The sequence below is a fragment of the Pantherophis guttatus genome, chromosome 1 (assembly GCF_059756535.1).
Source record: "Pantherophis guttatus breed Tessera chromosome 1, ASM5975653v1, whole genome shotgun sequence".
Classification (NCBI taxonomy): domain Eukaryota; kingdom Metazoa; phylum Chordata; class Lepidosauria; order Squamata; family Colubridae; genus Pantherophis; species Pantherophis guttatus.
Genome location: NC_142063.1, coordinates 57,890,388 through 57,905,454, shown reverse-complemented (window position 1 = coordinate 57,905,454; position 15,067 = coordinate 57,890,388). Strand labels below are relative to the sequence as shown.

Here is a 15,067-nt window from a genome sequence, read left to right as displayed (position 1 = left end):
ACCCTGCAGATGATTACTCTTCACTAATAAGACCACAGCCATTTGACAAAAAGCCAACTACAGTAGCTTGCTTCACTGCTCAGTAAATTTAATAATTACCGTTCCTCCTGCCAATAGTTCTCAAATCAGATTTGTTCAATCCAATACTGAGCTTATTAGAGGACAGCTCTGTGTTCAGAATTCTTTGGCCAAAAAAGTACTTGAAAATGATGAAGCATGCCTTAGACAAGGGCACAATGATTAGCCATTTTCTCCACATAAAAAAAAACAGCACGGAGTCACTACAGACCACAAAATCACCTGCTGTTAGCACACAGCTGTTACAAAAAGGTTCTGTATTTATCTAGTCCTTAATACCTTTAAGGAAGCCTAAAGGGAACAGCTTAATATTGGAAGAGAATGATCCTACACAGAATATTTAGCCTCAGTATGAAAGCCCGTGTCTCCCAAATTTCTTTTCACTAGTACCATTTGATATTTCATACAAGAAAAAAAAATCTAAATTAAAATTATTTGAACTATTAATTCAAGGTATTTAATTTTTAGAGAAAAAAAAAGCTTGAAAAAAGAAGTTCATAAGCATGAAGCAAATTTTAAGAAATACAAAATAGTGCATACTTAATTAAACATATTGTATCTGATTGGTTGCTAAATAACATGTAAATGTTTGCTATCAATAAAAATTTAAAAAAAAATTTAACTTGTTTACTGGGGTAGAGAAAAATCTACTATGAAGTTGATGCATGTTGCAAAGACGTACTTATTGTACCAAAAGGAGTTGTAATTACTCAAAATTATATCAATCTATTCAATGCTTATTGACACTACCTATAATCTATAATTGAACTATTAGAATGTAATTTAAGAATTCATACTCGAGACTAATACTTCAATATTAGAAAATTTATGATACTTGATCAGAAAAGGAAGCTAATTAAAGCAAACAAACCTTCTGTGACTGGTTGGAGTTTGGAAGACCGTTCTGAATCAGGTGAATGGAGTGGTTCTGGTTCTTTTAAATTTTCCAAATGCATAAAAGGATCATAATCCAAAGATGCTAAATCAGACAGGCTCATTGGAAAATACTTCAGGTTACTAAAGCACTGAGATCCATAGACACACCCATGAAGAACCTTAAAAAAAAACCAAAATGTACTAAAATCTATGTATATAAGTATGAAAGATTAAAGTGAAGCCAGATTGCTTCTCAGAAGGTTGACATAAAGTCCACCCAGGATACACAGGTTTCTTAAGTCTGTGATATAACTACATTTATACCAAAGAGTACATAATTTTATTTGTCAAAGGAAAAGATGATGAAAATCATTTCATATTATTCTGATTTGTAACTGTTCCCATGATATGTGATTATTATTTAATGTATCCATTATTGTATTCATATCCTGCTTTTCCTTTCATGCAGTATATGAGGGTCACTTCCCATTTTGTTCCTGTAATTGTAACTGCATGAGGTACATTGGTCCAAGAGAGAAAGAGAAAGATATTTTGAGTTAATCCAGTGAAGTTAGTACGTCAATGAGTGACTTCAACTGGATCTCTCTCCAATCCAAACTGACTGTCACACTCCTATCCAAGAGTAGCCTTCTAAAATGAACTGCTACTGAATATGGCTGGGTACTGAAGAATCTTGTTACTGATAATTTAGAGTACTGTTTTGATTTTTTAGGATTTTTCAGTTTGGAAAATCATCGCTATTAAAAAAATAAACAAATCCCCAATGTTTTTATCCAGATTGAGATTTCATCTGAGACTGATGTTTGAGTCTGCCTCCCCACAGAACTATCAATGAAAACACCCCTTTAACTGTGGTACATTAGCCAGATGGGATGGGCATGTTCCTAATGCCTTCCCCTAAATATTGTCATCTGATGAGAGCACACCTTTATTATTGCATCCTATGCCATATGAAACACTCTATACACACATACACCTGAAGTTCAGTAGGCCTCTACCTTCCGAGCCTTCTATAAAGTACTGAAGTGCTTTTCCATGAAGCATTAGGATAAGATTAGAAAACTGCAGATTAGAAGTTTGGCTTGGCACCAGGTTTTTGTTGTTTGTAATTTTTTACTGTGTTTAGTTTTATAGTTTTAATATGGCTTTATATGCTGTTTTAACTTTTGATTGGGAGCCACCCAGAGTTGGTTAGAAGATGGGCGGCTATGTAAATATTTTAAAATATATAAAAAGGTTTATAAATGACCATATTGTGCTTGGGTCCATGAAAAGGCCTTTCTGGTTTCCAAAATGTTTTCAATCTGTCCTAATATTTAATATTGTTTTATTCTGTTAGCATTAGTTCTTTATTTTTATTTAAAAAATCTGTAAGGTTTCAAAATAATTTATTTTATTCTATTTTCACTGTATTTTTGAACTTTTAATATATTATTTCTATTCAGAGAATAGTCCAAAGTACACTGTGATTAGGAATGTCCATCTATGCTCAGATTTTGTCTTGTCAGGGAATAGAGAAGGTTCTCCAATTATTTCTGCTGGTTTCTCTTCCCAACAGGCACAGCTGTGAAATCCGGATGGTTCTGCTCATGATATGTTTTATACAAATTAGGTATTTTGCCTTTTTTCTTTCATAAGACAGATTCTCTGACTTATACAACCAGTAAACAAGCTTCAGACAAAGCCATTTGGATTTGTTAGCTGTATCTGCTAGCAGAGTCATCAGTGAAAGTGAATGAAACAGGGTGCAACATACTTCTCCTTCACTGAGGAGTTCAGGGTTCTTGCAATTCTGAAAAAATACACATAAAAATAACTCTTCTATTTTTGTTCAGTTTTGCTTCTTCTCTTATTTGCAAAAAGAAAAAGTTAAAAAAAAATCAAAGACAAAATTTTCATAAGACCAAACTAAAAGTAAAAGGAGTAGGAAATACCTTATATATGTAATTAAGAACAGATTTTTCAGTTTTATCATTTTCAAATGCTGCAGGATGAATGGGTTGTAATAATGTCCGCAGTGGCAATGCCATTGTCCAGTCCAACAAACAAAGAAGTAGAGATACCACCAGCTGTAATAGAAATATTTCTAAATTACAGATAATCATGAAGGATAATTTATTTGCATTGCTTTTCCATGCTTCCTTTTTTTAACTGTAGCTTCAACAGGAATCCATATGAGAAGCACTTTGTAGCTCAATATGCGTTATGCCAACAGTTTGTTAGTAGAAATACAGAAACAAATAAATAAGTCTTGATCTTACTAAAAGAGAATGTCTTTTTAGTTTCAGTAGGAGAGTTAAACCCAACAAAATTTCAAAGAAACATAATTTTAGATGGACTATATTTGTAATCAATGTATAGCAGAATGATTAAGCAAAATGTTCTTATAAAAACATATAAAAAAGCAAAGTAGACATGTAATCATTTATGGTACACGTTCTCCGCAATTACTGAAATTCTAATGTCAACTTTTTAAAATTTTACTATTATGGATAAAAAACATTAAACAGTTTTTAGCATTCTAAGAAAGCAAACATAGGAGAAACCCTAAAACTATGAGCCATTTCTGAACCATTTCACCATTTTTCCTGGTTTATTGAGGAAATTGTCTGATATGCTATTTTGTCCAATATGCTGCACTTGACTGAGCTGGATTCCTGGAGTCACATTCGAACAGTAATAGCAGTGCCAATACACAACTTTTCTTTCTCACTGCCTTAAGCTCCTTGAGGTAAAATCTAACATATAAATAATAAATGTTTGGGAAATCACCCCAACTTATAGAAGAAGATGTTCTGGCTATATAAGAATCTATAAGGGGAAAGATCACTTGCTAAAAAAGACTCTTCCTATGTTTTCACAAACTAGCAGATCACACCTACTCCATGGATAGAAACAGACTTTCTTTTGAAGACTGCAAGCTTTGGATCCAGATAACTATATTACTTTTATATGAAACTAAAACATAAAAGGGACCTATATCACAAAAAAGAATTTGTTTCACATTAAAGACCCTTGCTGGATCAGTTACTGATCGACAATCGAACCTGCTGTGAAATAACTTTGTAGTCAGTGAAAGCTAAACCTAGCAAGAAAAATAAAATAAAATAAAGGATTTCTCTTCTCTAGAATGTGTTGGACAGAAATTGGGAAGCACAATTTTGTACTTCTAGCTAGAAGAGAGAGGTTACAATTTCTTCTTGTCGTTTTGAAGAAACCCTTTCCATTCATTCACTTGTATTGATTTTAGTTCAGTTGTTATGTCTCTTCTTTTGCTATGTGTGTTCATAACAAACTTGTAACTGCTAAAATGCATAGAAATGGAAGAACAACATTCTGAATCTTGTGTCACTTGGTTTCTTAGATATATTTTTCTCTTCTTTCCAAATAGGGTGGGATTGTTGGCTCTATCTTATAGTGATCAGAAAGGGAAGCCCAACTACTGTGAGCTGAAAGGAAAGGGATAGACGATAGCAGTGTTCTCAGGGTGAACCGGTGTAACAATTTATAGCACTTTTTGTTACACAGCATGACCAAAGGCTGTGTCTATGTCGCACATATCTATTTTATAATATTTCACAAAGTTCAATGACTCTGCAGCCTTATACATTTCTATTAACAGTATTCCAGTTAATGATACTGTTATTCCAGTTAATAATGCTGTTGACATGGCCACCCCGAATTTACAGAGTGTGTTCTGAAATCAGAAGGAGACTGTGTATTACTATATTCTGTAATAATTTGATGATTGTAGATGATGAAACTCAACTTTGATGATTTCTTGTTTAGTAAAAGATAAATAAATAATTGACCTTTCGCTCTTCTAATGTACATTTGAGCTTGGGTGACTTTGGGCCAGTCCTTGTCTTTTAGTCCAACCTACCTTACAAGGTTCTAGTTTCAGGAAGAATAGCATGCAGGAGCATTATTGAGGTATACTGCCTTGAGCTGACCGAATAAAAAAATAATAGCAGGCTAAAAATCTGTAAATAAGTAAGTGAAATGGAATTAATGGAGGTGAGAACAGGAACGTGTCCATGAGGAAGCAACACAAATGAGGGGGGGACCTAAGCTCCTTGTCCATCCAGGAACAATGGAGCCAAAGCCTACATATGCAATTTGTACATATACTTATGGTTTCATTTATAACCCAAACTATCCGTACTTCTTCAATTTTTCATTGTCATAAACATACATTGCAATAGAGTAACATTAAAAAAATCTGCTTACTCTTTTATCTTGCTCATAAGAAGAAGCTTCTGTACTAGGCAAGAGATGAGTGATGGTAGCTATCAATATCTATGGATAATAAAACATATTTTAAAAAAGAAATTAGACTACCAATGACCTGTTGGGTTATCCTTTCAGAAATATTTCTTTACCAGATTCCTCAATGCCTTCAACCATGACAAACCTCTAGTGTACTATCTTCAGTATTACAGCTGGGATACATTTAGGGATGTTTTGAAAATAGCAAATGTTGAACTGTATAGCACAGGGGTCTGCAATTTTAAACACTCAAAGAGCCATTTGGACCTGTTTCCCACAGAATATAAAACACCGGGAGCCACAAAACCCTTCCCGTGCCTGACTATTTCTTGAACTGCCACAAAACTAGCATATGTAGTTGAATTAAACCTTCTGTTTTCTTCTGAAACTTTTCTTTTCTTGGATTTATCCATGGTTGGCCTACCGAGGGTTGAAAAGCTCAATAAATCATGTGCCGGTGGGTGTTGCACATTGGCGGTTGTGACACATATTTTGAGTGACAGGGAGCCGCAGCAGAGGGATGAAAGAGCCACATGCGGCTCCAGAGCCGCAGGTTGCTGACCCCTCATATAGCACAGTCAAACACCAGCAGAGGAAATGTTTTATGACATTTTGTTTTAACTGTTTTATGATAATGTTTATGTCATGAAATGTTTTATAACATTTGCCAAATTTCCTTTCCACTGGAATCATGGGTTCCAGATTTTGGATACATTCTGTAAGTTAGCCTGGTTGAGGTACAGATAAACTTTGATTTATGACCAAGATTGAGCCCAAGATTTTTGTTGCTGAGAAATTGGTTAAGTGAGTTTTGCCCCATTTTACAACCTTTCTTGCCATAGTTGTTAAATGAATCACTGTACTTGTTTAGTTACCAATATAGTTGTTAGGTAAATCTGGCTTCCCCATTGATTTTGCTTATCAGAAGTTCACAAAAGGAGATCACATCACCCTAGGACAGTGCAACCATCATAAATATGAGTCAGCTGCCAAACAGCTGCATTTTGATCATCTGACCATGGGCGCTGCAATGGTTGTTAGTGTGAAAAATGGTCACAAGTCACTTTTTTCAGTGTAGTTGTAACTTCAAACAGTCACTAAATGTACTGTTATAAGTTGAAGACTATCTGTACCTTGGTTCAAAAATTGTTGCCTATGATGCACCATTTTGCTTAAAGGAGAGTTTTAATAATACATACTGTAGTCTATCTTTCTAAGCTTAACATTTTTCTGAAGAAGAAAATTGATGCTGTTTTTATTTTTGCATATTGTATGTGCAACTGCCACTGTCTGGTGAATAAAATTTGTGTTGTATGGAGATAGCTTTTGTAGTGTTTAAGTCACATAGATACTTGTTTGTAAATTAATTATTGTATATTTAATTTTTCTATGCAATTTTAATTTAGCATTGTTAATACAAAACAGCTATTTCATTCTATATAATCACTATGAGCTTACTTAGCAATTATTTAAAATGATTAATCTCTTCAAAGTCTTAGGTTATTGTTTGGAAGCTGCTTATGAAACTGAATAATGTCAAAATATCAGTATTCAAGAATTACTGTTATTAGTTCTGTAAAAATTGATATTAATCACATTTACCCAGAAGTCAGTCACTTTGATTCAGTGTGAGTCAGTGTAATGTATTTTAAAATATGTGCTTTGTACTGGTGTATATTAAAAGCTTTTATTGTTATGGGAAAATATTGAAATGACATTGAAAGATATTAAAATATTCTTCATATACTTCATATTAAACATTAAAATGTTCTTTCTATTTTTTTTCATTACTTCCGATCAATTTTTTTTTGTTTTATTTACAATTGTGACATTGCCTTTTGCTTCTCTTATGGAAGAGATTGAACATCTCAGGCATCTTACTGTAAATGACCACAACTAATTGGTTCATTTTAAATGAATCTTAAACTTTTATTCATATATCTATTACTAACATACCATTCTTCCTCATAGTATCTATATTTGAACTGGCATTCTTGACCAATATGTGTATTGGTAATGAACAATTCTGATGAAAACATACAATATTCCATAAACTGTGAATTTCAATATTACACTGTGAAATTTGCATGGCACATGTACCATTCGCCACTCTGAAAATATTTTACTAAATATTATTATATGAAAACCTATGTTGAAATATGTCTTTTGCTTTTACTTACTTGAATTATTTTTAATGGTGAATCAGACTGGTACAATTGTAGCCTGTGTACGTAATGAACCAGCATATTAAGCATATTGCAAGCCACATGTGCAACTGTTTTATTTGGAAACTATAAAAAAAACATAAAAGGAACGTTACTGAATGCATTATAGTAATGTAGCAGAGTAACATTTTTATTTATTTTTACCCCACCTTCATTAGTTTTATAAATAATTCCAGGTAGCGAACATACCTAATACTAATCCTTCCTCCTTTCCCCACCGTAACAATAATTCTGTGAGATGGGTGGGAGGGGTTGACAGAGAATGACTGGCCTAAAATCAGCCAGCTTTCATGGTCTTCTAGTTTCTAGCCTAGTGCCTTAATCACTAGACAAAAATGGTTCATTTCATTACTATTTTATGTTGAGAGGAAAAATATACATTCAAAGTAAAAAAAAAAAGTGCTCAGGTAAGAATCAAACTTATTCTCCAATTCTTGAATAGCTTTAAACCAGAAATTAATTATGTCTATGAATCTAAGATAGATGAACCCAAAGAATACAAATAATACACTGTAACCAAACTCTAAAACACCTGAGATTTATGCAGATTGAGAAAAGATTTATTTATGTTAATAAGGGTATGTTCTTAAAAGAAAAGTTCCATACCCTGATATATAGAAGAAAAAAATTCAGCTAATGAAAACATTTAAATAGAACAGAACAGAACAGAACGAGCTGTGATGGCACAGTAATAAAATGCAGTATTGCATGCTAATTCTGACTGCCAGCAGTGAGTTTCTCACTGACTCAAGGTTGACCTAGCTTTCCATCCTTCTGAGGTCAGTAAAATGAGGACCCAGATTGTTCGGGATAATTTTCTGACTCTGTAAACCACCTAGAGAGGGCTGTAAAGCACTTTGAAGTGGTATGTAAGTCTAAGTGCTATTGGGATAGGATAGGATAGGATAGGATAGGATAGGATAGGATAGGATAGGATAGGATAGGATAGGAATTCTTTACTGGCCAAGTGTGATTGGATACACAAAGAATTTGTCTCCGGTGCATAAGTTCTCAGTGCACATACAAATGTAAATAAATAATAAATGACAAAATATCTAAAATAAATGTTACTATACTGCACAATAACAAAAGTAGATATATATAAAAGACACAGTGGTTTCTACAGTGCAATAATTATAATGGGAAGTACATGAATTTGGATTACTGTAATTCATTCTACTCATGGTTTTCCTTAAAGACTCTTTGTAAACTCCAACTGGAGCAAAATACAATGGTCCATTATGCTGTTGGTGACAGTTACTTCAATATTATAATACCAATGCTTTGATTCAAGAATTAGTTAAGAGGATATTGAAACTGATTAAAAAACAAAAATTAAAAATTAAACATATATGAACAATTCTTATATTGGGGAGACATACAAAATTGAGCCCTTCAGGGATCCATTTTGGAACCAGTGATTTGTACATAAATGATCTGATTGTTCATCAAACTGTTCAGGATAATAAAATCAATAAGGGATAAAAAAAACTCCACAAGGATCTCTGCAAATTAAAGGAATAAAAAATGGGAAATGTATTTAAATGTAAATAAATGAAAAAGTATGGAATTTGACAAAACAAACAAGCAAAACCCTAAATTTTGCCTATACATTAGTAAATCTGAGCTAGCAGTGATAGATCTGGGAAGGGATCTAGAAGTCATAATGGATATCTCAATGGAAATGTCAACTCATTTTGCAGCTGCTATTAAAAAGGTTAATTCAGTGCTTGGAATAATTTGAGATAGAATTATAAACATTATGAAAAAATAATAATATCCTTATACAAAATCCATGGTACAACATTACTGGGTATAGTGTGTACCACTGAATCCTAAGTAGGATTATACAAAGCTGGAAAGGGTAAAAAAGTTGTAAAAATATTAGGATGCTGGAGTCGTTTCCCCTATAAGGAAATACTATAGCAGCTAAGGTTATTTAGCTTGGAATAAAAGCAGGTGAAGGTGCAAAACCATATAAAATAATGCCTAGTATAAATAAATAAATGAATTTTTCACCCATATTGCTAAAACTGGAGGTTATCCATTGAAATTAAACACAGATTTAGGGCCAATGGACAAAAATAGTTTTTACAAGGCATACAGTTAAAATGTGAAATTTAATGAAGGTAACAGCAATCAATTCATATTACTTAAAAGTGTGGCTGTAATCTTCTGAATCACTGATAAGTGTTGGTTGCTGGGAAGTGAAAAGGGCTACTACCTCCAGTTCAGGCTGGAGCTTCTCAAATGCAACTAGTTCAATATTTTTCACATACAATATCTAAGGTTGGACCCAAGAAGGCTCATTCTGAATAATAATAATAATAATAATAATAATAATAATAATAATAATGATAATGATAATGATAATGATAATAATAATAATAATAATTTTATTATTTCTATACCGCCCTTCTCCCGAAGGACTCAGGGCGGTGTACAGCCTATTAAAAGCAGAAAGACAAACAACAATTAAAATAATTTAAAATTATTAAATAATTTCGGCTCAATAGTAAAACCCCCCAAAATTTAAAACATCCAATTTAAAATCATTACATTGATAGCCCGGCCTGGCAGAACAGCAGGGTCTTAAGGGCACAGTGAAATACCCTGAGGTCGGAGATTGTACGCATTTCCGGGGGCAGTTCATTCCACAGGGCTGGGGCTCCCACAGAGAAGGCCCTCCCCCTGGGTGTCACCAGCTGACATAACTTGGCCGATGGCACCCTGAGGAGACCCTCTCTGTGGGAGCGAACTGGCCGGTGGGAGGCTACTGGTGGCAGAAGTTGGTTTCGAAGGTACCCGGGTCCTATGCCATGGAGTGCTTTAAAGGTGGTAACCAACACCTTGAATCGCACCCGGAAGACCACTGGGAGCCAGTGCAGCTCGCGCAGGAGGGGTGTCATGTGGGCACAACAGGTTGCACCCGTAACCACCCGCATGGCCGCATTCTGGACCAGTTGGAGCCTCCGAGTGCTCTTCAAGGGGAGCCCCATGTAGAGAGCATTACAATAGTCCAGCCGGGAGGTGACAAGGGCATGAGTGACCGTGCGCAAGGTGTTCCAGTCCAGAAAGGGCTGCAACTGGCGAATCAGGTGAACCTGATGTGAGTAATTCTGAGAGTAACTCAGGCTTTAATTTTGGATGGAGTCAATTGTACATTAAAAAAAAACACCATACTTTTTTTTTGGTGGTTTGAGTCAGTTTTTGACTCCTGGCAATTGCCTAGAAAAGTCCCTGCAATTTTCTTGGCAAAAGTTTTCCGAAGTGGTTTGCCATTGCCTCCTTCCTAGGACTGAGAGAGAATAACTGGTCCAAAGTCATCCAGATGGCTTTGTACCCAAGGTGGCATTATAACTCAGTCACCTGGTTTCTAGCCTGATGCCTTAACCACTATTACAAACTGGCTGTCATATACTTTTCTATTACTATTTTCTATACAGTAACTCAAATTGCAGTTGTCTATAGAGATTCTCAATCATCCAGATCATGGTTGTCTTAAAGGTGTTTTTTTCAAACTGATGAGGAATGGAAGGATTTATTTAAGGATTTATTTAAATCCTTCCATTCCCCATCAGAGCATTAGAACTGAAGAAACTTCATGGATGAGAAGCGAAACATTTTCAAATAAAAAAAACAAGAAAGTCAATTTGACTTTTGAAAAAAACACATTTGGGTTAAATTGTAGTCTGGAGTGATCATGTGGCCTCTATGTTTTTTCAAGTATTAAATTTCAGCACAGTTCACCTATTTTTAAAGAATTGTTTGAATGATACTTTTTGCAGCATAATAAGGCTTTCTACCCACTTAAAAGACATGTTATTTTGGAGCAGTGTGCAACACAGCTGCTAACTGCAGCAGTTGATAGGAGTGGCTAGGATCCTTTTGCCCAGGCTTTCAATACGGCTGAATCAGAAAAGTTGTGACTTCACGTTGTCTAGAAGAAATAAATGCTCCCTGTACTCCAACACAACAGCTTGGTTGGAGTTCAGCAAGTGTTGTCCATCTGTTATAAGCCTGCAATTTGCTTTTGTCAACTGCCATTTCATTCTAATAGTGTACATACTGTCTGTCAATAAAACTGACAAGTTATAAAGCATTTGCTATCTATACTTATTCATATTTCTTACTAGGAAATGAATCAATGTTCTTTTAATAATATATGTTCCAAATAAATGCCCAAGAATTGTTTACCACAACCTGTTTTTGAACTTTACATTCAGTTTCCAAACTGTACAAAGAGGATATATCTCAATTATTTTCTCTCACTGTATATACTGTTTTAAAATTATTTTTAATTTAAAATTCAACTTTTTGAAACTTATCAAAGCACAACAATTTATGCAAAGTTAAATATTGTTTAGACTAAATCAGGGATTTCAAACTCAAATAAATATAGAGTCACATAACATAAAACACACTGATCAATGGGCTGCATTGATCCATACACAAAGATGCAAGTAACATTTGTTAATTTTTAATTAATAAAATTAATAAAATAATTAAATTCCCAAAGGTGCTCTTTCAAAAAAACCTGGCAGCACAGAACAAATCAGTCACAAACTGCCAGAGCAGATAGAAAAACAGTCTTGACAGCAAGACTGAGCGAAATTTCTGGGGCTCCTGAGGAGAAGAGAGGCATGGTTAAAGATTTAAAGGAACACCACGCTTAGTCTTCTGACAAGCAGACAGCGAAAGCCCAATAGATGAATTGACTGGGCAGCTCTATGGAAAATAATTAAATTCCCAAAGGTGCTCTTTCAAAAGGCAATTGGTCTTTCTTTGTTTTTCCTTGAAGATGTTTTGCTTCTGATCCAAGAAACAGTTCTCTGATTGGTTCTCTTCAGAAGTGAAGAAGCTTCTTTGCAATTCTGTGGCAACTAGCACAGACAAATAACAATCCCACCAGCAATGTTCCCTCTATCTCCTTGCACAGCTATCAGCTGTTGGTGCAGTGTCTATGTATGAGACAAAGCAGCAAGGCAGAATGGTAGAGCAGAGTACAGGGTCTGCAGAGCCACTCCGCTGGGTTTGAGTTCTGGCATAATTGTTATGGGCACGCACTGCAGCATACCATCCATGCATAGGAGAAGGCAACAAAGTAGACAGGCCCTGGCAAAGCATTAAGTTCGTGAGAAGTTGTAAGCTGTATGAAAAAGCTTCAATAGGCTACAAATTTGAAATATATACCTAAAATAGATTAAAAACTGCCCATACAAGAATAAAAATAGTAAAAACAGTCATATCTCGGTTTAATTGTCATGTTCTAATGATTACATACTTACTTTCAATGAAGCACAGATTACATTGAGAGCTTCCTTGATCTGAGGATGATGGGTTTCATGTACTAGTTCTTCACAGATCCAAATGCCAAGGCTACAAATAGCAACACATCTACAAAACAAGTTACAGACTTATATTAAACTAACTGTACCTGATAATATCAAGGAGTGAAAAACTGTGATATATTATGTTTTCTTAGACAAAGTTAGATCTTATGCCCTGGTATGTCTTCTAATCTAAGTAAAGATTTTTTGATCAAGAAAAGTTTCTATCAACATATCGGGTGAAGGAAACTAATGTCACAAGTTCTCTCATTAACACTCCAGACTATCATTTGTTCTGTTCCTATGGTTACACAAATCCTTTAAAATTGGGGAGGAGAAACTCGTTGTTCTGATTATGGAAATCTTCAATGGATTGTGTTTACTATTTGTAGGAGGCTAGTTTTGGCTACATTTTTTAAAAATTAAAACACTGTGGCGGAATATTTAGTGAAGCAAATGCCAACATATATTCACTGTATATTGGTATTTTCTTCACTAAATATTCTGCTATAGCTTTTAAAACTATGTATTATTGCTACTAAAATGTTAAGAAATGTTAAAACATATTTCATAATATATCATTAAAAAATTTAACTAAGTACCTGAATTAACTAATTTACAAAACATTTTGGAACATTCCTTATTTATTCATACCTTGCAGGTCCCGATGGCTCCTCTTTTGCAGAGCTTAATATTGTTTTGACAACTAGTTCCTAAAGTAAGAACATTCAAGAGAAGTTATCTCTAAACAGCTTAATGTAATATAAAAAAAATCAGTAATTTACAAATCTCAAAAATGGAAAATTCAGCTGTACATGTATGCCAATAATTTGGGTCATCTAGTCAGATATACCTTCCACTCTGCATACCAAGGGTGCTTTTCAAAAGGCAACTAGACGTTCTTAGTTTTTTTTCCTTGAAAACGTTTCGCTTCTCATCCAAGAAACTTCTTCAGATCTGACTGAATGTTGGAGAATGGAAGGATTTATATTTCTTGCAATCATCTGGTCATTAGCACTCTGAAAGTCATTAGCTCTCTGAGGATCATTAAGGCTACTTTGGGGGTTTATCTGTATCCTCAGGATCACCTGAATCAGAGTGCAAATGGGTGTGGGATTGTTTTGGGACTGCTGGAAGACCTGTGTTGTAGACAGGAGATATTATATCCCTCCCCCTCAGTTGAGAGAGGGCTGTTCAGTTTTAACATAGTTGGCTTCTTTGACCCCTCTTTCAAATCAATGGTCCTCTCTTTCCAGACTTTGCTGCCTTCAAAAGAGTGACCTTTGTCTTCCAAATGCTGGAGATGGATTGCTGAAGCTTATCCTGATGGGTTTGTTCTCCTATGTTGTGCCATGTGTTTGTGAAGTGGTTGTTTTATTTCTCCAAAATCCAGTTGCCTTTTGAAAAGCAGCTTTTGGACAACCATGACCTGGATGATTGAGAATCTCCATACACACTTTCACTGTCTACTTGTTTCTTCATATAATAAGCTCCCCCCCACCCCCAGCTAATACCTTTCTTCTTTCAAACTAATTTTAAAATAGTTTCTTTTACAGTGTTCTGCAATGTGTTAAGCTTAATATTCTCTAGTAGTGAGAAAGAAGAAGAGAGTACAGGCTTCAAATTCCTGCTTGCATGGGAAAAACTACAATAATTTTATTTTAATTTTTATTTAATTTTATCATAATAAGCTACTCAATATTGTCATATAAATAACCTGAGATCAGAAATGCTACCATTTTTATGATTAATCTTAATTTTGGTTTACTGACAGCAGAAATGTGATCCATAAATATGATATATAGAACTGGTTTCTTTTAATAAACCATTGCTAACCATAGCTTAACATTCAGATGCATTTTTCACAACTTTACCAAACTAATAGAGGGAAGTAGGAGAGGAGACTGTGTACATGTATATTTTGGCAGCTAATAATTTCCATGATATTTCTTAGAACTTGTTCCTTGGTGCCTGCCAGAGTCTAAGTTACCTGTCTTTTTTAAAAAAAGATATTTTAATTAAGAAAATGGAAAGCTGGTATAATGGAAAGAAAAAGTCCACCTCAGTCATTATAATATCCAAAAATGCCTCTTGGCCATATAAAGTATACTATAATGGAAGTATACTCATTTATGTTTTAAAAAAAGTAAAAGGCACATTAAAGTGGTGGAGAGCAACTTAAGAAACTAAAAACGATGAGAAACAATCTGAATAATGATACTTTCTGATATCTGAATGTTTTATGACTGACCATGCTCCTCATGGCAT

At 34.5% G+C, this 15,067-nt stretch overlaps 1 protein-coding gene across 8 annotated transcripts in view; it reads right to left on the bottom strand.

Annotated features, from left to right (window-relative positions):
• RALGAPA1 (Ral GTPase activating protein catalytic subunit alpha 1) overlaps positions 1–15,067 on the bottom strand; it is a 122,565-nt gene that overhangs the window by 44,425 nt on the left and 63,073 nt on the right. For all 8 annotated transcript variants that reach the window (XR_015729130.1, XM_034418030.3, XM_034418026.3 and 5 more), the window contains 6 exons: positions 13,454–13,512; positions 12,758–12,866; positions 7,425–7,535; positions 5,206–5,274; positions 2,910–3,044; positions 950–1,133 (listed from right to left, as the gene is read on the bottom strand). Coding sequence is in view for 7 of the 8 variants with exons in the window: in XM_034418030.3 (XP_034273921.2) it covers positions 950–1,133; positions 2,910–3,044; positions 5,206–5,274; positions 7,425–7,535; positions 12,758–12,866; positions 13,454–13,512 (667 nt within the window). In the remaining variant the exon portion in view is untranslated. The remainder of the gene's footprint in view (positions 1–949; positions 1,134–2,909; positions 3,045–5,205; positions 5,275–7,424; positions 7,536–12,757; positions 12,867–13,453; positions 13,513–15,067) is intronic.